A 26,847-nucleotide genomic window follows, 5' to 3' on the forward strand; every position below is an offset into this window, starting at 1 on the left:
GCGAGGTAGAAAAATATGACCTTCTAACCTCTAGGGAACTTACTAATTGGGAAGACAGAACTTTATACCCCAAGAATACCTATGGAGCTACCGCCATCACATAGAAATGACCAACTACCCCTCACTCCATACATCCCTTCATGATACAGTTTTCTTCGCTGGTCTGTAGGTATGAAAGAAATCCATGATCTGGAGCCCTGACAGTTTATTCATAGTTTCATTCTACTGGGGCACCTGGGTGGCTCAATCAGTTGAGCATCTGACTCTTGATTTCAGCTCAGGTCATGATCTCACGGTTTGTGGGATCGAGTCCCACGTCGGGCTCTGCACTGAGCACATGGCCTTCTTGGGAATCTCTCTCTCCTCTCTCTCTGCCCCTCCCCTGCTTATGCACTCTCTGTCTCTGTCTCTCTCTCAAAATAAATAAACTTTAAAAATAGTTTCATTCCACTGCTTTTACCCTACAAGGGCAATGCTGTCAGCCATAACAGAAGAGGTAGAGTGGTGACACATCATTAGACTTCATGCTAAAAATGAAGTAACTTAGGGGCGCCTAGGTGGCTCAGTCGAAGTGCCTTACTATTGGTTTCAGCTCAAGTCATGATCTTATGGTTCATGAGTTTGAGCCCTGCATTGGGCTCTGTGCTGACAGCAAGGAGCCTGCTTGGGATTCTCTCTCTCCCTCTCTCTCTCTCTCTCTGCCCCTCCCCCACTCTCTCAAAATAAACTTAAAACAATTTTTTTTTTAATGAGGTAACTTAGATTTAATATGGACTACTGGAATCTGAAAGGTCGGGAAAAAAGGGCTGCTTGGACTGCTTCAGTGGAGTTGCCACGAGATGTGGGTGGGAAAAGACTATATGAAGAAGGTCTTTTATGAGTGTTTTCAAATGTCTTCTCAACCAGAGTGATTTTGTCCCCTGGGAGTCATTTGACCATATCAAGAGACTTGTTTCACAGCTGGCAGGAAGGTGGGGGGTCAGTGTTGGGGGAGGTGAGTTAGTGGTTGGGAGGGGGGAGGAAGGAGATACTGGAATCTAGTGGGTGGAGGTCAGGGATACTGCCGATCGTACAATGCACAGGACAGCCCCTCACAACAAAATTATTCAGCCCAAAATGTAAACAGTGCTGAAGTTGAGAGATTTGTTGAAAAGAAGAAAACTGGCAAGAAATGGAAGTAGGAAACACATGTTTTCTTGGTTTAAATTCTGGAACGTTTCTGAACTTGCTTGCTTTTTTTTTTTTTTTTTTTTTTTAATGTTTATTTTATTTTTGCGACAGAGCAGGGGAGAGGGGCAGAGAGACAGGAACACAGAGGATTCAAAGCTGACTCTGCGAAGATAGCGGAGAGCCCAATGTGGGGCTGGAACTCACTAACCTGAGATCATGACCTAAGCCAAAGTCAGATGCTTAACTGATTGAGCCACCCAGACACCCCAAGACTAGCTTTTTAAATGTACTACCTGATTCCTTAGGCTGTATTCTCTCAACCAGGAAATGAAACGCTGAAATCGTCATCCTTTGACTCATGTCCCCACCAGTATTGAATTTAATACCCTACAAAGTTTTTCTGTGGGAAGTTTGTTTTCTCAGCAGGGTATATTAACAGAAAGAAGGGGGGAGAAAGGAGAAAGAACCAGGAGGAGGAAGAAGAATCAACGGGGCTGCCCACTCATATTTCCTACGAGCAAGGCACTTCTTTTGGATCTTGCATGTTCATTGGCTGGTCCCTGATCAAAGGCAGGACAGATAAGTAGCAGGCCGGTAGGGGTAAGGCGCTATTTCTATCTAGCAAGTACTCACAAAGCACTTACTTGCTAAAGGACCATATAGAACAAGCCTGGTCAAGTGGGCAAACAACCCTATAAGGAAAGCGTCTGAACCTTACAGACGGAGTTGAGCCCCCACAGTCCGCGGGAGGAAGGGGTGCAGAGCGCCAGCTTCGGCAGGGAAAGCGAAGGCGAGCCTGGAGAACCGCACCCCGCGGCCCGCTAGGCCCAGCCAGCCTCTCCCTACAACGTCCTCAAGACAACCATCGAGTTAGGGACCTTCCTGCCATCCTAGAGCGGCCCGGAAGCGCATCCGGCAGACGCAAAGCGCGGCGGCTCCCGCGGTGGCCGGGGGCGCGCTGCGGAAGCTGTTCTCGGTTGCCGTCTTCCGCAGGTAGGGCTGGGAGCCCCGGGAGGACGCGGAGTTGGGGGTCGGGCCCGGGGAGGCCTCCATCGTCCTTCCCTCCTGGCCCCTCGCCGGCGGCCCCGCGCTGAAGTCGGCCCGGGGCGGGACCGCGCGTGGTGGCTGGGGAGCCGCGGCATGGCCTTTGGGAGGCTTCGGCCACGGGTGGAGGGTTCGGGCCCCGCTCCGTGGCCTGCGGCACTCAGGGGTCATCTCAGGGAGGCCTGTCCTACGTGCATCCCTGCTGCTCTTCATACAGCTCCTACTGCTTCGTGTCCTCTAGAACCCGCTCTTCGTTTTCGTCTGTTGCTTATTGCCTCACAGCCAACTCACTCCCACCCCGACATGGGTCTGAGCCCCCGACGGCAGAGATTCGTGTCTGTTTTTAACTCGTAAGAAATGTAAATTGCCCAGAACCGTGCCTGGCGGGAGTTAACAACTGTACGTGTCGACTGTTATTATTTCGTTCAGGCAGCATCTGGGGCGCCTAAAACAGGCCTGGGACGTAGTAGGAACTCAGTGTTTATCGAATGAATGAATGAATGAATGAATAAATGAATGAATGAGGTTCTTGCCAGAACCTTATGACAAAGAAAGGAAACAGATTTTCTGTGATTAGTTAAGCTGTGTCAGTAAATGCTTCTGAGTAGGGCACTGAGCTGGACGCTGGAGGTAGAGATTCTTAGCAGAGAGAGGCTTTTAGGGCAACAGGGAAACAAGGAGAGCTAATTGTATGTATGTATGTATAACATAAATAGCAAAGAACCACATGGCTAGCAGTGACAGAAAGTGCTACTGTAATCATTTTTGCCTCTCACCAGTAGGCACTCTGGGTTGTTTTATTACACTGATTTTTACCCAGCATCCAGTTTCAGCATCACAGACATCAGTGGCCAAATGACTTGAGGTTACATTGGATTTTTCAGGGAATACAGAGCTAAAAAACACAGCACTCTGTTCCCTGGAAATAATGCAGGTAGAAATTAAAATGTGAAATGAAAAGGAAAATGGAGTGTTTGTGATCTCGTTGAGAATGCTTTAGCTCACATGCTTCACTCTTAGGTTGTTTTTGTTTGCTGGGAATTTTTGCTGGTTGGTTGTTTCGGGTTTTGTAGGAGTCGTTGGGACTTACTTGGATATCAGATCTGGGATATTTGCTATTGGACTTGGAATGAGACAAATGGGATTAACAATTTTCTGTTTTCTGACATTTTAGCTACTCCATTTTCACGTTCTTCACATTTTTAGTGTTACTAGCAAAAGATGGAATTCAACATACTTAGAGTCCTTAATCACTTAACACATCTTTTGGGGAAGGTACAAAACAATTTTACAGGATTATTGCTAGGACATAACCTTTTCTGTTAACAGAAATCCAGTCACTCTGAGGCATCCACTGAATAACTTGAGGGTTTAAAAGATATATGTACCAACTAAATTGTACATATTCAAATAAGGAAGCATAATTTAGCCGAAGAATCAGTCATTAATATCATTTAAAATTTACATCTCCAAAAATGTATATATTTGGGGGCCTGGATAGCAACGTGTTTTACTTTCTAACTCTGTATGCGTAAAACCTCCCCTAGAAGATGCCTTTTGGGGCAGAAGACATAATCCTTGTTGGTGCCCCTTGTAGTCTTGTTTATTTGGTGTGTCTAAGTCTGACTGTCCATGCATATCTATCTCATATGGAGCACCCTTTGTGGATTTTCTTTTTAGATTCATTTGTTGCCTTTCAGTTTTACGGTGACAAAACTTTGCATGTGTAACTATTTTTTAAAAATTCTATTTCCGGGGCGCCTGGGTGGCTCAGTCGGTTAAGCGGCCGACTTCGGATCAGGTCATGATCTTGAGGTCCGTGAGTTCAAACCCTGTGTCGGGCTCTGTGCTGACAGCTCAGAGCCTGGAGCCTGCTTCTGTTTCTGTGTTTCCCTCTCTCTCTGCCCCTCCCCCATTCACGCTCTGTCTCTCTCTGCCTTTCAAAAATGAATACATGTTAAAATTTTTTTTAATTCTGTTTCCCTCAAAATGCATGCCTATGTAGGTATGGGAGGCCAGCACTCCCAATGACACCTTTTAACTTGCCCTGCTTTTACTCCTTGAAGGGCAGCCATCTTGCTCATTTAGTAACTATCTGCCTTTTTCACCCCCCCTTTCCCCTTTATTCCCTCCTCCATCTAGTTTTCCTAAATGATAGTCCTCCCTGCAATCTACGGCTACTTTCTTCCTTTCAGTTAATTGGCCAAAGTAGTGAAAGGCATATGAATTTTGGAGTTAGAGACCTATGTTTAAGTAAAAAAGCTTTCGTTTCTTCCTTTTTTCTTGCATATGTCACTGAACTATTCTGAACTTCAGTTTCCTCATTTGTAAACAGATTATAATACCTAAATTGGTCACTTGTAGGAATTCGAGCATCAGTATAAGCATCATAAATGTAAGCCCAGCACAGTACCTGGCATACAGAGGATAGTCACTAAATACTAGTACTTGTCTCTTCACCTACTTTCCTCCCCGTTAGATGTCTAGTAGCACCCAGCCTTTACCAATGACCATTTCTTTACATGCTTATCTAAAGGCCATTTAAGTCAAATCCATCTTTGGCTCCCTACTCTCTAAAATAATCCAAACTTTCCAGATTCCCCTTTTTGAGTAGGTTGGATTACGCCCTCCCCCCTCTTTTTAAAGTTTATTTATTCATTTTTGAGAGAGAGAGAGAGAGCACACATGAGCCGGGGAGGGGCAGAGAGGGAGGGAGACAGAATCCCAAGCAGGCTCTGAGCTGTCAGTGCAGAATCCAACATGGGGCTCAAACTCCCCAAACTGCAAGATCATGCCCTGAGCCGAATTCGGCCACTTAACCGACTGAGCCACTCAGGTGCCCCAGATTACAGCCCCTTTAAGTGCTCTTTTAGGAACTAGAAATTCCTCCCACATAATAGAGCGTATCCAGTGTTAGAGATGTTTCTTAAAAACACTGGCATATCCCAGTGCAATCTCTGTCAAAACACTAACAGCATTTTCCACAGAGCTAGAATAAATAGTTCTAAAATTTGTATGGAATCACAAAGGATGCTGCAAAGCCATAACAAACTTGAAAAAAAAAAAAAGCTGGAGGCGTCACAATTCTGGACTTCAAGTTATATAAACAAAGCTATAGTAATCAAAACAGTATGGTACTGGCACAAAAATAGACACATAGACCAATAGAACAGAATAGAAAATCTAGAAATGAAGCCACAACTATATGGTCAATTAATCTTTAACAAAGCAGGAAAGACTATCCAATGGGAAAAAGTCTATTCAACAAATAGTGCTGGGAACACTGGACAGCAACATGCAAAAGAATGAAACCAGACCACTTTCTTACATCATACACAAAAATAAATTCAAAATGGATTAAAGACCTGGGGCTCCTGGATGGCTCGGTTGAGTGTCCAACTTCGTCTCAGGTCATGATCTCATGGTTCGTGAGTTTGAGCCACATGTCAGGCTCTGTGCTGACAGTTCAGAGCCTGGAGCCTGCTTTGGGTTTGGGGTCTCCCTCTTTCTTCTGCTCCCTCACTTGTTCTCTCTCTCTCTCTCTCTCTCTCTCTCTCAAAAATAAATTAAAAAAAATTTTTTTTAATTAAAAAAATGGATTAAAGACCTAAAATGTGAGACAGGAAACCATCAGAATCCTAGAAGAGAACACAGGCAGTAACCTCTTTAACATAAGCTGTAGCAACTTCTTTCTAGATATGTTTCCTGAGGCAAGGGAAACAAAAGCAAAAATAAACTATGGACACTTAAAAGAAAAAGCTTCTGCACGGCAAAGCAAACAGTCAATGAAACTAAAAGGGAACCTATGGAATGGGGTAATATATTTGCAAATGACATATCTGATAAAGGGTTAGTATCCAAAATACATAGAGAACTTTTAAAACCCAACACCCAAAAAATAAATAAGCCAGTTTAAAAAATGGGCAGAAGACATGAGTAGGAAAAAAAAAAAAAGGTGCCTGGGTGGCTCAGTTGGTTAAGCGTCTAACTCTTGATCTCAGCTCAGGTCTTGATTTCAGAGTCATGAGTTCAAGACCTGCCTTGGGCTTCACACTGGGCATGGAGCCTACTTTAAAGAAGAAGTGGGGTGGGGAGACATGAATAGACATTTATCCAAAGAAGACATACAGATGGCCAACAGACACATGAAAAGATGTTCATCGTCCCTTACCGTCAGGGAAATGAAAATCAAAACTACAGTGAGCTATCACCTCACATCTGTCAGAATGGCTAAAGTCAACAACACAAGAAACAACATATGTTGGCAACAATGTGGAGAAAAGGGAACCCTCTTGCACTGCTGGTGGGAATGCAAACTGGTGCAGCCACTCTGAAAAACAGTATGGAGGTTCCTCAAAAAGTTAAAAATAGAACTACCTGTACCATGCAGCAATTTGCTGGAAGGTATTTATCCAGAGAATATAAAAATGCTAATTCAAAGGGATACATGCACCCTGATGTTTATAGCAGCATTATATACAGTAGCCAAATTTTGGAAATAGCCCAAGTGTCCATCGACTGAAGAATGGATAAAGATGTAATATGTATGTGTATGTGTGTGTGTGTGTGTATATACACACACATACATATACATATATATATATATGTTACTCAACCATAAAAAAGAATGAAGTCTTGCCATTTGCAATGATGAATGGAGATAGAGAGGATTATACTAAGTGAAATAAGTCAGAGAAAGACAAATATATGATTTCACTCATGTGGAATTTAAGAAAACAAACGAGCAAAGAGGGAAAAGAGAGGCAAACCAAGAAATAGACTCAACTGTAGAAAACAAACTGATGGTCACCAGAGGGGAGCTGGGTGGGGGGGATGGGCTAAATGGGTGATGGGGATTAAGGAGGGCACTTTGTTGTGATGAGCACTGGGTGTTGTATGGAAATGTTGAATCATAATATTGTACACCTAAAACTAATATTACACTGTGTTAACCAACTGGAATTTAAATAAAAACTTTCAAAAAAAAAAAAGGACATTGGCAGATTCCTATAGGTTAATCACAGAACAGACTCTTAGGGTTTTGGAGCAAAGCCATGCCATTCTTTTCAAATAGTTATTCTCTTTCTGAGAAACAGCTATTGGCTTGCTACTGGACCTTACTAGAGAATAAATGTTTGGCCACAGACCACTAAGTTGTCATGTAACCTGATCTGTTCATCATGAATTGGATGTTATCTGATATACCAAGCCTTAAAATTGGGCACGCACAGCAGCTTCATTATTAAATGGAAGTTGTATACATATGGTCAGGCTTGAGCAGCCTTGCGGACAAATGTAAGTTGCATGAGGAAGTGACCCAAGTACTCAAGACCTTTACTCTTGTTGCATTACTTCTCTATTTGCCTGAACCTATAGCCTCATGAGGAGTTCTCTATGACCAGTTGAAGGAGTAAGAAAACAACTCGGGCCTGGTTTACGGATGAATCTGCATGACATCTACAAAAGCAGACCATTGCAGCACTATAGGCCTACTCCGGGATGGACAGTCTAGAACAGTGATAAAAGGAAGTTCCCCAGGAGACCTAACTTCAAGCAGTGCGCCTGGTTGTTTGTTTAGGAGAGAGATGGCCAGAAGTAGGAGTCTAACAATTTTGGGTTGTGGTTCTTGGTTTGACTGAAATGTTCAAGGAACCATTAGAAGGAGGTCTGGGGAAAACTGAATAGACCTCTCCAAATGAGCAAGAACATGAAGTTACACATGTACCATTAAGTGTTTCACCAAAGGGTGACCTCAGCAGAGGATTTTAATAATTGGGTGGGTAGGGTGACCTGTGTCATAGTTGTCAGCCTCTTTCCGTAGATACTCCTGTCGTTGCTTAATGGGGTCCTGAACAAAGTGGCCATGGATGCAGGGATTGAGTTTACGCATGGGCTCACTTCCACTCACCAAGGCCAGCCTTGTTAGAGCCGCTGCTGAGTAATCTGTGTGTCAACAACAGAAACCGACACTAAACTCTCAGGATGCATCATTTCTCGGTGTGATCAGCCAGCTACTTAAGTACACTCAGCTGCTTCCACCATGAAAGGGAAGTGTTTTGTTCACACTGGAATAGACACTTACTCTGGATATGGATTTGCCTTCCTGGCCTGCAGTGCTTCTGCCGAAGCTGCCTTCTGTGCACTTACAGAATGTCTTATCCACCATCATGGTATTCCACACAGTGTCACTTTTCTTTTTTTTTCTTTTTAAATTTTTTTTAATGTTTGTTTATTTTTGAGAGAGAGACAGAGTGTGAGTGGGGGAGGAGCAGAGAGAGAGGGAGACACAGAATCCGAAGCAGAATGCAGGCTCTGAGCTTTCAGCACAGAGCCCGATGTGGAGCTCGAACTCATGAACCATGAGATCATGACCTGAGCTGAAGCCAGATGCTTACCGACTGAGCCACCCAGGTGCCCCACGCAGCGTCACTTCTGACCTGGGAACCCATTTCATAGCAAGTGAAGTGGACACTGGGACTGTGTTCATGGATCTCCCTGGTCTTACCGTAGTCCTCATCATCCTGAACACGTGGCTTGATAAAACAGTAAAGTGGCATTTTAAAGCCTCAATTATGGCTCAGCTAAGTGGACATGCTTTGCAGAATTGGTATTGTTTTCCAGGAGGCGATATATGCTCTAAATCAACATCTAATACATGATTCTATTTCTCCCATAGGGAAGGTCAAAAAGTCCAGAAATCAAGGGGTAGAAATAGAAGATACTTCATCACTCTACCCCTACCAGAAATGCACTAGCAAAATTTTTATTTCTGATACTGGCCTTAGTTTCTGCTGGTCTAGGGAGGAATGCTCACCTAGACGACACCACCTGGCACCACAAGGATTCCATTGACTGATAGCTGGCCGCTTTGGGCTCCACAATGCCCCTGAATCAACAAAGTGTCACTAGACTGGCTGGGGTGACTTATCACCCCAAGGGGAAAGTGGGTTGGTACTAGACAATGAGGAATAAGGAGGAATCCAGGAGTTTCTGGGCATATTTCAGTGCTATACCACCTGTGGTTAACGTCAGTGGATGACTGTGACAACTCAGCACGGGCCTCAGTCTCTTTGGGAATGAAGGCTTGGGTCACTCCACGAGGCAGAGAACCACAAGCAGCTGAGGTGATTGCTGGGGCAATGGGAACATGGAATGGATAGTGAAAGAAGGTTGTTACAAATAACAGTGAAGACCATGTGACTAGTTGCAAAAAAAAAAGCACAGTGGTAGTTATGACTGTTTCTTGTTTTGCTATGAATGTTTATGTGTATCAACCAGATTTTTTGTTGTCTCCTTATCATTTAACACCTGTTGCTGGCAACATGTCGATATAAAGTTAAGTTTATACTTCAGTATTTGGGTTATGGGGTTTCAAAAGGAGTGAATCAGGTAGGAGATGAATGAACATCAGCAAAGACAAAAAAAAAAAAAAAGTAGGGGAGGGGTAAGGAGAGGGAGAGGGACTTCGTATTGTTTCTTGAGGACAGAGTGTGGTGATGGTTCTTTGAGGGTTCCAGTATGGTTTAGACGGAAGTGCACTTTTGTAACTGCCTTTATTAGGCGACTAAGTATGGTTAAGGAAATGGGTATTGGTACCACGTTGCAGGGGTGGATTTTGATGGCTTATGTTGCGTCAGCTTGGCCAAGCTAAACTACACTCCCCAGAATCCTCTTTCGAGTATGTTGCGATTAGGATGGGCTGCAAAGATGGTCCCTTGAGAGTTACCGGGCAGGCAGGAGGCCGCAGCCACTAGGTGGCACACAGGTGCTGTTGCTAAGCCGCTGGCTCACCCGGTTGGTCTCAGGTACCTGGATCTTCCTTCTGGTTGACTCCTGACCCAGCCCTGTGTGTTCAGCTCCACACAGGCTCACTTTCCACAGGATACCTTTGTCACAAATGTCAAACGAACAGACACAGGTTTGCTGGCTTGTGATCTTCCCTTCCTGACTACCTGCTTGTGGGCTTTGGAGCCTCATGAAGGCTGTTTAGCCAGCCCCCCAAAGGCATAAGCCTGTTGACAGATACACAGATGGTAACTAGGTAGCTAGACAGATATCCTCTGTTCTCTGGTTGAACCCTGACTGGTACGGGGAAAATAAGACTCTCTGAACCCAGAGTCTTTGGCCCGCGTTCCTTATAAGGTGTTCTTTTTCTTTTCTGGTCATTAAAATTTCTTTCTTTGAACATTCAAGCCTGGGTTCTTTTTTCAGTTTCTTTGTTTCACTTCTACAGCAGGCAAAGTTTTACCAGTGATTTTCAAAAGTGAGTATACGCAAATCACCTGGGATCCTGTTAAATGTAGATTCAGTATCTGTAGGTCTGGATCTTAATTTTTAATAAGTTCCCAGGTGACACTTATATTATCTTTATTCATTTTCTACTGCCATCTTAACAGATTACCACAAACTCGGTGGTTTAAAACAACCTAAATTTATTATCTCAGAAGTCCCAGTTAACCCAGCTGGTTTCTCTACTCCAGGTTTCACAAGGGCCAGAATCAAGGTGTCAGCCAGTTGGGTTCTTCCTGGTAGGCCCCTGGAAAGAATCTGATTCCAAGTTCATTGGTGGACTTCAGTTCGGAACTGGGTTCCCCAAATCCTGATAGAAGAAAGCAAAGAAGATCTGAATGAACGAAGACACACTGTATTCATGGATTAAAAGACACAACACAGTAGGGATCTGTTCTCCCTACACCGACAATAAATCAGGTTTGATACAGATCCTATCAAATCTTAGCAAAGAGTTTTCGTAGATACAGATGAGCTTCTTCTAAAATTTATATGGAAAGCCAAGGGATCTGGGAAAAACTAAAATATGAAAAAGAATAAAGTAGGAGGAGTCAATGAGCCTGATATAAGCTTACCATCCACAGTGGTGCAAACACAGTTCAGTGCTGTGGACCACAGGTCCACACAGAAATGCCCAGCTGATTCTTTGCAAAGGTGCAGAAGCAATTCAGGGGAGAAAGGATAGCCTTTTCAGAAAATGGTGCTGGCACAAATGCATGTCCATAGGTCAAACAGAACAAAAACAGCCTAAATCTCACACCCTATACAAAAATCAGCTCAAAATGAATCATGGATGAAAATATAAGACCAACACCTATAAAGCTTTTAGAAGAAAGCATAGGAAATAATCAGGACCTAGATTTAGGCAAAGATTCTTAGAATTGGTATCAAAAGCATGGTGATTAAAGGAACAGTTAATAATTTGTTCTTCACCAAAATGTAAAAGTGTTGTTCTGTGACTCTTTCCACCATCTTGGAGCCTGTGGATTCAGGACTCCTGAAACGACAAATATGTCTGGAAGGCTGTGGCCCAAAGCCATTTTTGCTGGCTGTAAGTGGGGTCTCTGGACAGAGGGAGCACACAGCTCTTCTTAAAATTGAAGGTGTTTGTGCTTCAGAACTGAATTCTGTCTAGGCAAGAGATGTGCTTATGTGTGCAAAGCAAAGAACACCACAGTGATTCCTGGTGGCAAACCGAATAAAACCAGGGTAATCTGGGCAAAAGTAACTTGTGCTTAGGGAAACAGTGGCATGGGTCGTGACAAATTCCAAAGCAGCCTTCCTCCTAAGGCCACGGGCCACAAAACCTGTGTGATGCTGTACCTCTCACGGATTTAAAGTAACTGAAAAGTAAGAGCACCTGGGTGGCTCAGTCGGTTGGGCATCCAACCGTGGCTTAGGTCATGATCTCACAGTTTGTGAGTTCGAGCTCCTTGTTGGGCACTGTGCTGACAGCTCAGAGCCTGGACCCTGCTTCGGATTCTGTGTCTCCTTCTCTTTCTGCCCCTCCCCTGCTCAAACGGTCTCTCTCTGTCAAAAATAAATAAATAAATAAATAAAAATACTACAGTTGACGCTTGAACAACGTGGGGCTTGGGAAAGCAACCCCTGCCCAGTTGAAAATCTGCACATAACTTTTGACTCCCCCAAAACTTAATTACTAATAGCTTGTTGCCCGGAAGACAACAATAAAGTCAATTAACATGTATTTTTTGCTATATATAATTATATACTATTTTCTTACATTAAAGTAAATAGAGAAAATGTTACTAATAGTAAGGAAAATATACTGACAGTACTGTATTTATCGAAAAAAATCTGCAAATACGTGGACCTGTGCAGTTCAAACCACTGTTGTTCAAGGGTCACTGTAATGCTGACTTGCAAAATTTTTTCTCAACAAAATTTGACTATCATGAGGGGAAAAAAGGAGAGTCTACAAAGTGTGCTTCAGAAAAGTGATAGGGGTGCCTGGGTGGCTTAGTTGAGTGTCTGACTTGATTTCGGCTCAGGTCATGATCCCAGGGTCGTGGGATCAAGCCCCGTGTTGGACTACGTGCTGAGCATGGTGCCTATGTCCCTCTCCCCTGCTCACACTCTCTCTTTCTAAAATTAAAAAAAAAAAAATTTTTTTTTAAATATTAAGGAAAGTAGATAGCCTCATGAATTAACTTCATGGCTAAAATTCTCATCGTGAATAATTAAGGAGATGGTACCACATTGGTGACGTGGAAATTAATATTTAAGACCAAGACGGTCCCACATTAATAATGGAATTTTGAAGCCTAAGTAATACTTGCTTTAAATATTTGGTATGAATCTACTGACCTAAAGGAAGTTTGAACTTAGGAGGCGTAGGTCGTGACTCGGTCTACTATCCTTTTCGGTGGAGTGGGCTATGGGCAGGATAGTGTCTGTAGCTTTAGAGAGCACTGGGCCCAAGAGAACGAAAAGGTGAGAATCAAGATGCTGAGCATTAGAGAATTTATCATTTTATTTTGATTTGATTAATTTTCATACAGTCCGCATAGGACTATTTTCTCTGCAAAGAGTAGCGATATTAACGAATGGAATCCCAAGAGTGGCACACATTCACAGTGATTTAATGATGAAGAGCCTGTTTGAGGTATTCACATGAAAATTTCCAGTCTGGTCAAGAAATTGGATTCCTTCTATCACAGTAACCCCACACGCACCCCACTCCCAATCCTCTGATTGGCAAAAAATGCACTAGATTAACTCGGAGTCTAGAGCCTCCGAATTAGACACAAGCTCCACCAGGTTTCATGAGAAGTTCCTCACAAATCTAGGTGGTATTGTGATGCAGATCTACGAAGGTCATTTCAGTGTTACATTTAGTGTTTATTAGCACCTGTGTTTAAGGCACACTGGGAGGCATAAAATGTCACAAATCTGACTGTGGAGGATCCGTTATATGTAAAACGAACAGTCACAGCAGCAGCCCCCACATCGGAGCCATCTCGCCAGGAGACGTCATCAAGTGCTGGCTGGAGGTGGTTAGCCAGTCTGGAGGCCCATTTCAGTCCAGTAGGTGAGAACAATCATTTCATGTCCTACCTCTTCCAGAAAACTCTCCCAGAGCCTCCTACCAAACAAGCTGTTTCCCAGCCACCTTCTAGAATGTAGAAGACCACGCATCCCTCCAGACTCGGCCTTCTAACCCAAGATGGCATGTAGCGGTCAGTGAAGCCTCAGCCCCGTTCTGTGAGGAGTGAACGACTCTGGCACGTACGACGGGGCTCACTGTGACAGAACTTTCTTTCCAACATGGCTCCTCCGGTGTTGAACAAGGTATGAAGTTCGGGTGAAGCCTTTCCCGCATGTGTCACACTGATAGGGCTTCTCACCGGTGTGGATTTTCTGATGTTCGAGAAGGCTTCTACTCCGAGTGAAACTCCTGTCACACTCGTCACACGTGTAAGACGCGGGAGCCTCGACGCTTTCCCACCGGCTTTCCACCCTCCCCCGACCCTCCCGGGTCTCTGCACATTCACGATCCTGCGCATCTTTATCGCCGTGGATCCTCTGGTGTCTGAGGAGATGTGAATTCCGCCTGAAAGCTTTGCCACACGTGTTGCACTGGTACGGCTTCTCCCCCGTGTGGATTTTGTGATGTTCAAGGAGGCTGCAGCTCTGGCTGAAGGTTTTCCCACACTCCTCACACCCGTAGGGCTTCTCCCCGCTGTGGGTTCTCTGGTGTTTGATGAGGTTTGAGCTGTGACTGAACACCTTGCCACACTCCTCACACTCGTAGGGCTTCTCCCCGGTGTGGACTCTCTGATGGATGACGAGGGCAGAGCTCCCGATGAAGGTCTTGCCACAGTCTTCACACTCATAGGGCTTCTCCCCGGTGTGGATTCTCCTGTGTTTGGTCAGGCCTGAGCTCTGAGCAAAACTCTTTCCGCATTCGTGACAGTAGTGCCTCCTACTTCCCGTGGCAGTCTTCTGCTTTCTCGGGAACCTGCCCTCCCGTTCGCCAGCTTCGGTGCCTTCAGGAATCTGGGCGGTGTCTTCACGCGGGGGGCGTGGCATTCCCCCGGACTCTTGTACTGGCCGGACCTCGTCCACAGGCAGGGCCCGGATCTCGGCCTCTGTCTCACCACCTGAAATAACAAGTGGCCACACGTGGTCAGTGATGCCCTGCCACGCAGGAGAGCTGTGACTACGGTTCCACATACGCGGGGATGAGGGTTTCTGTACAAGAACGAGGATGGGGACGAAGGGGAGAACGGGCCTGGGGTCATTGGAAGCGGGGTGATGGGGGGTGGAGGAGGGTGGGAAGGACCGTGCTGGGGACACTCGCAGAGGCTCTAAGTCCTGAGGACGAAGGCAGGGCCCTGCACTGGGGCTGGACTCGAGGAGGGCTGGGCAGATGGCAGCGGTAAGCAGGCACGCGTGAGGACCTGGAAGTGTTCCGTGCGACACAAGGAGAGCAGGCACGTAGAAAGCCATCGTCGGTCAGGGACGGTCCTCTTGGCTCTTATCCCAGACGAAGGCAGGGGCCCCAACACGACGGGCTTCGGTGCTGACAGGTCTGAGCCAGAGCTCCTGCTGCACCATGGTCGAGCGGCACGAGCTCAGACGGGCCAGGCTGTCCCGTGTGTCCTGCACCCCGATCTCTAGCTCGCTTCTCGCTCTCGCCCTACAGTCCCACGGCCCATTTCCCGAGGACACCCCAGCTCTCGTCCCGTGTCAGAACCAGCAACAGAGAGGGGACCAACGGTGACAGCCCTACTATGAGCCAGGCCTGTGCTCGGGGCTCTACCTGCCGTGTCCCACTTAACCCGGCCAGGACGCGGCAGGAAAGGGAAGGGAGCCGGGCCGGGAGGGTTAAAGATCGGGTCACGCACGTGGTTAGTAGCTGGGTTCAGAAACGGTGGCTCTGAACGCAGACAGAATTCAGACAGCGTCTTACGGCCCAGTAGGTTCCAACCGACAGAGGAAGCCACGAAGGCCTACGACGAACCAGCCCCCGTCAGTCTTACCCGGGGAGGTCAGGCCGCCGGGGTTCTCCCGCCCTTCGTCTCCGTGGAAGCTCCCCCGAGAGGAATCCAGCTGCGCCCAGCCAGAGGACAAAGCCAGGGCCACGTCTTCCGTTTTCAGCAAGCCCTGAAACGGCACACGGGCCTCCTAGTTCCTCTTACCCAGAGTCCCTCCCGGAGCCGGGTGCTGCGCAGAGGGGCTCAGGCGGTGAGGGGACAGTCCCCGAAGGCTCCGCAGACCAAGCCGGCGCGGCACCTAACGCTACTTCTCCCGGTCTCAAGTGACGGCTTCATCAACAAAACCACTGCGGAAGTAGAGTGACAGCACGTGAGGACAGGGGTCTCCACACAAATACGCCAGTCGCCTGCGTCTCTACACAAATACCCCGGGCGCCCGCGTCTCCACACAAATGAGCCGGACACCAGGGCAGAAGGTAAAGAGATTTGGAAAACGGAGGCCACGCCACTGCAAGGACCGGAACTGACCCCCGCTAGTGATGGTGGCTCATTTGTATTAACAGTTATTCAGATTCAGTGAAACGTGGGTCTGAAGTGAGGAAAGTCAGGGAAGCCAATGGACACCACAGAGCCTCCAGGGCGTGGAGGACCGGGTAAGAAGTTCAATCCAGTTTAAGTACAGACTGTTGCGATCGTGTGACTAGTTGACACACGTGGGCATGCCGTATCCGTCCCGGCAAGCTAAGGGACCACGTGGTTACCCCCCCGGTAACAGGGCAGGAAAGCAAAAGAAAACCTTCGGAACAAAAGCACCGTCACAACGAAAGCTTCAGTTTGCTTTTGCAGAATCACCGTTACTGATGAAGAAGATCCCACTGAAGAAGGGGCTGGCCAAGGACACGGAGTAGGGGTCTGGCAGACGGCACCCAAGCTAGTCATGAAATAGGACGAGGCTCCCAACTAGGCACCAGGAAGTCAGACAGCGACAGACGACACTAGCATACACGAGAAAGTTGACATCCCATCTGGCATTTGGCTGGAGGATGTAGACGGGGACGGGGCGACCCTCCCAGGATGCACCACGGTAGCGAAGGGCAGGGAGGGGCTCCGGCTCACCTGGGGCTCTGGGGGCAGCCTGGCCGCCACCACTGCGTCTCCTCTGCAGCGCCCTCCCGGGGCAAGCCCAGGACCCTGGAGAACTAGGAAGGAAAGAAGCTCTGGATGAGACGTCCCTGGCACTCAGCCTCCCTCCCTGGCCTGCGGAATCCAAGCTCAAACACTGGGCCTGGAACTTCGTACAGAGTGTGTCTTCCCAAAGGCCCGATCCCTACCCGCTCCAGTCCCGGGGCCTAGAGACCTGTGCTGTGCTCTGCCGACACACAAAGTCTATGCAAAAACGGCAGGATCCTAGGAAGGGATGGTGAGTTTAAACCACATAAAACAAGCTTTTCATCTGAAGATACCCTGGGTTTTGCTTGCGAAGGGGAGAAGAGTAAGATTTTGGTTAAAATGCCTTTAGGGGTCCTTAAGGGCTTTCTGCTTTGGTTTGGAAGAACTAGAGTCAAAATAAAGCTGGAACCAGAAGGCAGAAATGGGCATCTGCTTGTACAGAACTTGCTCAGCGTCCAGAAGAACCGGAGGTCTCCCTGGAGGAGGCAAACTTTACATGGAGCACAAAACAGCTGGTTTAGCTAGAGCCTGTGTTGGAAGTCAGGACTGCGTGTTGGCCGGCGTCTCAGTGCTGTGTGTCTTGGGACACGTTCAGGGCACGTGAGAAGACCCCGCAGGACATACAGCCAGTCCTGTGGAGTAAATCCTGCTATTTTCATAAGACACCCAGGGTTTAGACATTTATACTCTAATCTGCAGTAGTCCTGTGGTCTGTGGGATATTCCGACGGGCTTTACAGAGTCTGTTCGTTTTCTTCTTGGCACTTACCACTACTGGAAGCTGTACTGTTGTGTGTATGTGCTGCCTTCCCCACTAGAATGTAAACCCCAGTGCCACCAGGAAGGACTCCGTCTCACCAGCGGCCGGCCCTCAGCACCAACCACACTGGCTACCACGTAGGAGGCAGAATTGTGTATTACATGAACGGGGAACCGATTCTTTCCAAACACCGTTTCAAATTTCCCTTTCAGTCTCAAAGTGGAGTCCGTCAGTGATGGCCAAATAAAGTCGCGGTCAGCGCCCTATCCGATGATCTCAGTGAAGCTGGACGAAGTCTGCAGGTTCACGCGCCCAGAAGAGAACACTCACCTGTGCCTGGTAAGGCCCGTGATCCCAGGGATTCATGCTTGAGCAGAGCCCTCACCGGCTGGAACTGGGCACTCCGTGATCCGCGGGAAGGTGTCAGTGCTGCCATCTCGCAACAGACAAGCGCTTGGCCCTGGTCACCACCTGGGACCTAGAGGTTATTCATTCGTTTTCATTATTTGTCAGACATTTCTGGAGCACTTCCCATGTGCCTCACAGTTTCCAGGGCCACGAAAAACATTAACTCAGGTAACACAGACAACAACCTTGAGGTGGGTACCGTTACCGTGATCATTTCACCGATGAGGAAGCGAAGGCACACACAGTGTAAGCAGTTTTCCCAAGGTCACCCAGCTAATAAGTGGCGGTGCTAGGATGGGCACTCGGGCAGAGGGACCCCAGAGCCCATGCTCTTTGCCATTACCAGGTGCTCCCGCGTTGTATACGTCGTGCTTTTACAAAGACTTGGGAACCGGTGCTGGCTCTCAAAATACTCCTATCCTGACAGGTGAGGGTAATAATTTCTCGTTTATAGGGTTTTGTTATTGGTTTTGAGAACCAAGAAAGATCACAGAATGTGAAATCACCTAACGCAGGACACACGGTCTATCCCCACTAAAAGGTGGCTTCCGCGCATTTATGGGCAAATTGCACTTGTCAAGTTACTTTCTCACGTGCAGCTCAGAACTCCCCACATCTTCTGTAATGACTGAGGAGGCTGAAGCTAAGAGACTTGAAACGCCTTCACTGTGAAGGGCTCGCGGGCAGTGGGCCCCAGTGCAGACCCGTACCTCCTGGTCAGTGGTTAGGAGGCTCTGGCTGCAGTCCCCTGAAGGAACATTAACTGGTGCACAGAGGACACCACCTTAGAACAGACTGGCAAAGCAAGAAGAGGCGGGGAGATCAACCTGTTTTCCACCAGGGGTGTTCTCTAGCCTGGGGTCCTTGGACTCCTCCCATGTGGTCCATGAACTTGGGATAGGAAAGGAGTAGTTTTATTGTTACCAGCCTCTAAGGGAACGTGGCCTTTCCTTCTATTATAAATTGAAGCAGCAATCATGTGGGATAAGCCACGGCACTTCGCCACCAATAGAAATTGCAGATGTTTTGGGGCGCCTGGGTGGCTCAGTTCGAGCCCCGCATCGGGCTCTGTTCTGACACCTTAGAGCCTGGATGGAGGCTGCTTTGGATTCTGTGTCTCCCTCTCTCTCTCTGCCCCTTCCCCGCTCATGCTCTGTCTCTCTCAAAGATAAACACTTAAAATTTTTTAAAAAGAAAAATTGCAGATGTTTTCACACCACAGTACAGCACAACGAACAGTGTCAAAGTCACTCATGCTTCTAACGACTTTGAAACTGCACCCGGGCTATTGGGCCTGTGCCCAGGTCTTACTGATTAGTGCAACATTTTTAAAAAACGCACGCATAACGTTGTCACTCATTTGTTTAATGCTTTGCTGGGTGTATTTCAACATAATCGAGTTCTTCTGTGATCCTTCATGTATCTAAAAATTCTGTTACGAGGAGGGGCCCAGGGACTCCACCCGAGCGGCAGAGAGAGAGAGAGAGAGAGAAAGACACGGAGAAGTTTCGATGTTGACGGCACGCCCCGCCCTCGGCCCCGCCCCGCCCTCGGCCCCGAGACTTGGGTTAGAAACCCGGCTGGGGCCTCTACCTGCGGTGTCGGCGCCTCCAGCTGTCTCTGCAGGTGCTCCAGGAGCACCACCACCTCGTCCCCGCTCTCCGGGTGCTGTCCCCGCACCCAGGCCTGGAGCTCGGCGGGCAGGATGGTCAGGAACTGCTCCAGCACCAGCAGCTCCAGGATCTGCTCCTTGGTGTGTATATCCGGGCTCAGCCACTGGCGGCACAGCTCGCGGAGCCGGCGCAGCGCCTCGCGGGGCCCCTCGGCCTCAGGGTAGCGGAAGTCCCGGAAGCGCCGGCGTGAGTCTTCAGGACCCCGATGGGGGCTGGCGTCCTGCACGAGGGCAGGGGCCTCTCCCGCTTCCGTCTTCACCACCAGAGGCCCCATGTGGTTCTCTGTGGACTTGGCGTCCCAGGCTGTGCTCTGCGCCGATTCTCCAGCCATCCTGGATCTGGCTCTAGTGGGCCGCCGTGCTCCTGCAGGAGGATCCTACCGGTGGAAAATCACTATTAACCAGCGACAGTGCTGGCAGCCCCCTCCGCTCAGGCCCGGGGGCCCAGACATTGCCAGGGGGCAGCTGCGATTTCTTCTAGCTCCATCCTCTGCAGCACCTGAAACCATAATCCCACAACAGGCTCCTAGGGATCCTAGGGGGTGGGCCTGAAACCCCCCACCCCCCATCTCAAGACTAGTCAGGAAAGAAACAGTGACCGCTCAGATCATCCCATTTGCAGCCTGCCCTGTGGGTGGCCTAGTTCTAAGACCCCAAGGAGTCCTGCCCAGGTCCCAGGATTGGAATATGATGATGTAGCTCGTAGCTCTCATGCCTGGACTGAGCACAAGGAACTGAATTCCAGCAACTTCCACGAGCTTGTAAGCAGATCCCACCCCAGAACCCCCCTACCAGCACCCTGAATTTGGCCTTGGAAGACTGTAAGATGAGGAGTCTGCTGAGCCTGCCTGGCTTCTGACCTACGGGATGGGGAACATCTGGTCATTTTAAGCAGACAGATTGTGTAGATTGTCACGCAGCAGCGGAAAGTGAATACCAGCTCCTTTTCTGCCATCAAGGCTGCACATTTGGGAGAAAGAGATTAGGAAAAGGCAGGCCCTGAATCAAAAGCAGTAGGACTGGATTTAAGCCCTGGACACCTGCCAGTGAGGCTCCCAGTTCTCTCTGAGGTGAGTCGCCCAAACAACAGGCATAAAACTGACCCAAATTCAGCTGAAAGTAGGGCTTCCCTAGGCCCCTCCCAGCTTTGGGCTGGAGACCTTTAGCATCTGTGAGAGACATCAAAGCAGCGGAAACCCGCACCGTGTGCTGCAGAGTGGCTGCACCTCGTCCTTAGCGATCCTCACCCTGCCACTCCTCCTCCCCTTCAAGCTGAACTTCTTGAAAGGAAACATCCAGACTCCAACCGCAGTACCGGCCTCCCGCTGGCCTTCGGCACGCCGTCCGCAGCAAGCCACCAGCGGTGACCACTGAGAGCTCCTGCGCCAGAGGTGCGCCCCCAGCTGGCCTTTTCCGTGGCTGCTTCTCAAGAAGCTCATGCTGCTGTCCACTTCCGGAAACAGTCTTGTCCTCGATCCCGGGCCCCACTCCTGCTTGTCTCCTTCCCGTTTCTTTCCAGCCCCCATTTACAGCCTGGCCAGGTGAACTCTCCCGCCAGACAGCCAGGCTCATGATCTTGGCTCCACTGCTCCCTTACTGAGTGGCCGTGGCAAATTAGTCCACATCTCTGCCTCACCTCCCCCACCGTACCAGGGATATTGGGAGCATTAAGTATGTGCATACAGTTCTCATGACACTGCCTGGCTGGTGGTAAATAGCACGCACATGTCAGCTAATAGCATATAGTTCACTGGCCTTTCTCCATTCTGTTCTTCACCCTTTCCTTTCTCCACATGCTTCCCCAGGACTGTCTTCAACCGCCTGCAAGATTTTACCTCTCACTTCTAGGCTAAAGACTCCTAATCCCTATTCTGAACTTCCTCCCAGGCAGTTCTGGCTGGAAATCCTACAAATAAACCCAATTCAGACCATGCTGGTTTTCTTCCCCCTACTCTGCTCCTTCCCCAGTCTGGAATTCTCTAGAAACAGCAGCACCACCTGCCAGGTTTTCCCTCATCTATTCTACCCTTGGGATGTCTCCAGAGCTGTCCCTTCTTGTCTGCTCTTGTCCTTGTCCTGGCCCAGGTCCTCAGCACTGTCTCTAGCCTTTTCTGCTTTCAATGCCTCTCTTCCTCCCCACCTTCCCCCCAAGGGACCTCTTCTAAAATACATACTTAATCAAGTCCCTCCTCTGCTATTCCTTTTTTTTTTTTTTTTTTTTATGTTTGTTTATTCTTGAGAGAGAGGGAGAGAGAGAATCCCAAGCAGGCTCCAGGCTCTGAGCTGTCAGCATAGAGCCCGATATGGGGCTCAAACTCATGAACAGTGAGATCATGACCTAAGCCAAAGTCGGACACTTAACCGACTGAGCCACCCAGGTGCCCCTTTCCGCTGCCATTCTTACCCAAGTAAAGCACTTGTTTCTTCTCACACCCACTACTCATCCTCTGTCCCCATGAATTGGTAAATAAACTCTGGTCCTTCAGGCTGAGAACTGCTAAATGCACCCAGCCAAGGAGCCAGGGGGGCTCAGGTAGGGCTCACCATCCAAGGCCCTCAGATGGTGTCCAGTCAACGGAGGTATCGGCTTTTCAGTGGGCACAAAGTTTGCCCAAATCTGTAGGAGGCCAGCTGCTGCCCTGACAGCTTAACGTAGTATTTGTTTCCAGGATGTCACATCTCTGCAGGCCAGCCACGCCAGCTCTGAAGCTGAAATGCCCCCTGCCTAGCACCTTTTCCACCCTCTTAGGCAGAATGAGGTCTCCTCCCCTGACACTTCCTACCTTCCTCAGGAAAACCAAACAAGAGAGCTTATGGAAAACACACCGGAGTACTCAAATTTGTATGAAAAACAACAGTCCTTGTGCATCTTTGTTCTCTATTTAAAATTCTGCCAAACCTGATGGACTGCGAGCCTCCTGCCAACAGCTGTGTCTTTAGCTTACCCATGTTTGTATTCCTAGGTCCTGACACGTAGTAAGTGAACCGATGAATGAATGCAAAAGCATTAGACACGAAGGGTGCCTGCTTGGCTCAGTCAGTGCACCATTTGACTTTTGACCTTGGGGTTGTGAGTTCAAGCCCCAAGTTGGGTGAGGAGCCTACTTTAAAAAAAAAAGCACTAGCTAGTTAGTTATTTCTGTAAGCCATGGATTCTCCACTTGGACACCACTGACATTTTGGTGGGATTAACGGTGTGTCTGGGAGGCTGGGGGTGCTTCTCGGTAGAGCAGGATGTTCAGCACCCCCCCCCCCCCGCCCACTAAATGCCAGTAGCTCTGTCCACTCCCAGTTATGACCATCGAAAGAATGTCTCCAGACATTGCCGAATTTTACCTTGGGAGCTAAAGGGCCATAGTTTAGAAACCCTGCGTTCACAGGATGTGCTTAGTCTCAGTTTGGGGGTACCTTGGGACCAGAGGAGGGACTCCCCTGGCAGGTGAGTCAGGGCAAAGCCGCCCCCAGGGAACAGAGGCAGGCACTGTAGGGACCAGGTGTCCCCTGGTTGGACACCGGCAGCAGAAGGGTGTGCAAACAGGCTGGGGGTCTGTGTCCCCTGCAGACGGTCCCAAGGAGGAGCCAAGGGAAGGGTGACCACTGCTCTGACACTGGGGAGTGTCAGATGTCAGGAGGGTCACAGGAGAGCCACCTCACAGGACAGCAGGCATTAACCATAACTAGTGCCGGCACCAGGCTGCGTAAACTACCACTCCTCGTGGTTAGAACACGGCCATGAGGGTCACATCCCACCGCTGCCACTTGTCTGCTGAGTGACGCTGGACATGTTGCCTATTAACTTCTCGGCGCCTCAGTCTCCCTGTCTCGAAAAGGGAGATCACAAAAGGGTCTACTTCGTGCAGTTACACATGTGATCTCTGTAAAGCACTTAAGAACGCTGATACACAGAAGCATTTATTGGAGTAAATGGAAGAGGATGGGATTCTAGATCCGTCCCCTCCAATTTTAGCACAGACAGGTAAGAAAATTCTTCCCCCACCTTGCCTGCCACTCCCCCCCCCCCCCCATGAGTCCACTGATCCAGGAAAGGGAGAAGGGAAGAGGGGAAGGGAGAGCCCTATCAGGCTCTGCACTGACAGTGCGGGGCCTGCTTGGAGTTCTCTCTCTTCTCTCTGCCCCTCCCCTGCTCGCTCTCTCAAAACAAATAAACATCAAAAAAAAAAAAAAAAAGAGGAGGAGGGAAAGAAAAATGTCATAGATTAAAAAGGACTGAATAGACAAATCAGCCAAATCCAAATGGTAAATTGTATTTGGACCCTATAGGGGAAAAAAATAAAACCAGCTGTAAAAAGGTCGTTTCAGGAGTGCCTGGCTGGCTCAGTCAGAAGAGCATGCAACTCTTGACCCTGGGGTTGTGAGTTTGAGCCCCACGTTAGGTGTAGAGATTACTTAAAAATAAAATCTTAGGGACGCCTGGGTGGCTCAGTCGGTTGAGCATCCAACTTCGCCTCAGGTCATGATCTCACAGTTCGTGAGTTCCAGCCCCGAGTTGGGCTCTGTGCTGACAGCTCAGAGCCTGGAGCCTGCTTCAGATTCTGTGCCTCCCTCTCTCTTCCCCTCCCCTGCTCATGCTCTGTCTCTCAAAAATAAACAATAAAAAAATAAAAATAAGAAAATAAAATCTTAAAAGACATATTTCAAACAATCAGGAAAATTTGAATACAATATTAAGGAATTACCGGCAATTTTGTTGAGTGTGATAATGCTATGATTACATTAAAAATTCTATTTGTTAGAAATTAACATTGAAGTACTGTAGTTGTATTTATGGGTGAACAGAGATGATCGCTGGAATTTTCCTTAAAGTACTGAAAGAAAGAGGGAAACAAGGGAAGGAAGGATGGGGGGGGGGGGCGGCAAGGGAAAGAAAGAGGAAGGAGGGGATAGAGGTATGAAAGAAAATGGCCAAAACAGGGGCTCTTGGGTGGTTCAATTGGTTAAGCTTCCGACTCTTGTTCTTGGCTCACGTCAAGATCTCACGGTTTGTTTAAGTTTGAGCTCCCTGTCGGGCTGTGCACTGATGGTGCAGAGCCTGGTTGGGATTCTCTCTCTCCCTTTCTGCCCCTCCCCTGCTCACACTCTGTCAAAATAAACTTAAAAAAGAAAAAAGAAAATGGACATAGATAGTAGTTGTTAAAGCTCAGTGATGGGCATACTGGGGTTCATGGTAGTGTTCTCTCTACATTGATCTAGGTTAGACATTCCCCCACCCCCCATTTAAAAATTAACATCCTACCTTCCTTTTTCCCTTCCTGACCAATACAGTCTAGAAGCATTTAGGTGGGGTCACACGAGGTGAGAGGGCCTCGGCCAGCCACCTGGGAGCCCAAGTGGTGTGAGGAGGGCGTCCCCAGAGCTGGGGGGAGGCACGTGTGACAGGAAGATTAGCACTGATTCATCACTACCATCAGTCTCACATTCCCCATCCAGGTTTCACCACCGGTGGTATTTGGGGTCTAAGCCCAAATGAACAGAGTGAGAAGGCACTGGATTGGGGGACCTGCTATAAACAGGAAGTGTGATCAAATAAGTAAATATCTTGAAGATAAGGAGAGCAGAATTTCTCATTATCATAGAAGAGAGTTACAAATATGGAAAAAAATCTAGTGTAAATCCTGTTATTAGGACTGGAGTTACAGGTGTTGGTATGAACTCAGTTTCCCAAACTAATAGTAACAAGGAAACCTACAAGTAGAAACACTAAGTTACAGACAAATACATCAGGCTAGCACGTAGGGCTCTCCTGGAGGCTTGCAAACTCGAAGATCTGCAGCTCGGGGACAGGACCCGTGACCTCTAACACTGGGGTCCGAAACCTTCACTGTTAAACCATTCCTGCTCCTAGTGAATCCAGGCGCCTCGAGGAAGGGGCACTCCCAAATTTTAAAGCCTTGGGGGAGTCTCAGCATCACAACACACAACACATACCAGCTTGGGTCTTTGCTTAGGGACAGGCTCTTCTTGAGAGTATTTTATTTTCCTTTCTAAAATAGAGAAATCGTTCATCACGAAGAAAACTGACAGATGGCCCTAAAACTTAAACGTAAGGAAAGCCAAGATCACTCATGAAAGAGAACAGGCCGTCATAATGAGAAGTAACAATAGCAATGATAACAGCAAATCTTTGAATCGTTCTTACTCTGTGCCTGGTGCGTGTTACGCATCTTAACTCGCTGAAGCCTCACAACAACCCCACGACTTAGGTGATATCATTTTCCCCGGTTTACAAAGCAGTCAGGTGAGGCACAGGTCAAGGGACCGGCCAAAAGCCACAAAGCCAATACGTGGCAGGGGGATGAATCGAACCAGGCGGCCTGACCGCACAGAGACTTAGGACCCGGGCACTGACCTTGTCTTCGAATGAAGCGCGACCTGGCCCCCATCGTCGCGGCGGGTATCTGTGCGTGCGTGTGTGCGTGTGTGCGTGTGTGTGTCCCGGAGTCCCGATTGCACACACTGCGAGGCTGCGGCACCTACCCGGAAGCGGGCTCTACCTCCCCGGGTCCCCTCGCGGGAGGAGGCGGCTCCTCGGCAACCCCACCCGGACCAGGGGAGCCGGCTCGCCGCACCCCAACACTTCCGAAAGTAGCGCCCCCGGGGCGGGGCGGGGCTGCGGCTGCGGCTGCGGCTGCGCGAGGGACTTTTGGGCCTCTCTAGCCGCCGCCGGCCGCCACTCGGTGGTCCCAGCCACCAGAGCTCCCCGCGCCTGACGTCCGCGTGCGCTGCGTGGTCCCCGCCACCTGCGAGCCTGGCGCGTGGCTGTCAGCGTGCGCTCGGCGGTCCTGGCCGCCTGTGCTCCTGGAAGTAGTCTCCTCACTGGTCCCCCTTCGTCTCAGATGCTTCCCATCCTGCGACCACAGCCACAGTAACATGTGCTCCCATCACCTAACTTCTGCTGAGGGACCAGTACAAGTCCCATCCTGCGCCATCCAGCAGTGGTCACACAGTCCTGTCGTGCTTCTCCTCCTGCTTCTCCCCGCGCTCCTCCCCTGGTCCTCGTCCGATGCTCCCCGCGCTCCTCCGTGATCCTCCGATGCTCTCCGCGCTCCTCTCTGGTCCTCCTCTGATGCTCCTCCCCGGATCCTCCTCCGATGCTCTCCGCGCTCCTCCCGGATTCTCCCGGATGCTCCCCGCGCTACGCCAGCTCTCCTATGCCTTCTGGGCCGCCTATTCGGCTTAGTACGGCTGTCTGTGTTCTAAGTACACAGCGGTCACTACAGCCTGGTCGATTTACAAACATTTATTTCATTTCGGCTACACATCAGCTTTATGTAGTCACTTGTTCACGTGTCCGCGTCTCCTCCTCGACTCCGAGGATCCAGACGACGGTCAAGAGTAAATCAATCACCCCCACAA

At 48.8% G+C, this 26,847-nt stretch overlaps 1 protein-coding gene and 2 long non-coding RNA genes across 5 annotated transcripts; 2 read left to right on the top strand and 1 right to left on the bottom strand.

Moving 5' to 3' along the window:
• The first annotated feature begins 1,753 nt into the window (after positions 1-1,753).
• LOC128777797 (uncharacterized) lies at positions 1,754-5,765 on the top strand. Its single transcript, XR_008423127.1, has 2 exons — positions 1,754-3,815; positions 4,016-5,765. It is a non-coding gene; the product is annotated as an uncharacterized LOC128777797 (long non-coding RNA).
• A 7,320-nt stretch (positions 5,766-13,085) lies between these two features.
• Positions 13,086-26,833, bottom strand: LOC109259434 (zinc finger protein with KRAB and SCAN domains 4-like). 3 transcript variants are annotated; one of them, XM_019437067.2, is made up of 7 exons: positions 25,420-26,833; positions 24,246-24,299; positions 19,395-19,850; positions 17,724-17,871; positions 16,581-16,663; positions 15,510-15,633; positions 13,086-14,627 (listed from the first exon to the last, which is right to left on the bottom strand). In XM_019437067.2, exons 1-7 carry the CDS (start codon positions 25,495-25,497, stop codon positions 13,765-13,767), a joined length of 1,806 nt encoding a protein of 601 aa, XP_019292612.2. In that variant the 5' UTR covers positions 25,498-26,833; the 3' UTR covers positions 13,086-13,764. The 3 variants fall into 3 exon arrangements, with proteins under 3 accessions (XP_019292612.2, XP_019292614.2, XP_019292613.2); XM_019437069.2 differs by lacking the exon at positions 24,246-24,299 and having other exon boundaries at positions 25,841-26,833; XM_019437068.2 differs by lacking the exon at positions 24,246-24,299.
• On the top strand, positions 16,658-19,005 carry LOC128777808 (uncharacterized). Its single transcript, XR_008423130.1, has 2 exons — positions 16,658-17,732; positions 18,256-19,005. It is a non-coding gene; the product is annotated as an uncharacterized LOC128777808 (long non-coding RNA).
• Positions 26,834-26,847: the final 14 nt, after the last annotated feature.

This window comes from Panthera pardus, unplaced genomic scaffold (assembly GCF_024362965.1).
Source record: "Panthera pardus isolate Hobbes unplaced genomic scaffold, ASM2436296v1 HiC_scaffold_17, whole genome shotgun sequence".
Classification (NCBI taxonomy): Eukaryota; Metazoa; Chordata; class Mammalia; order Carnivora; family Felidae; genus Panthera; species Panthera pardus.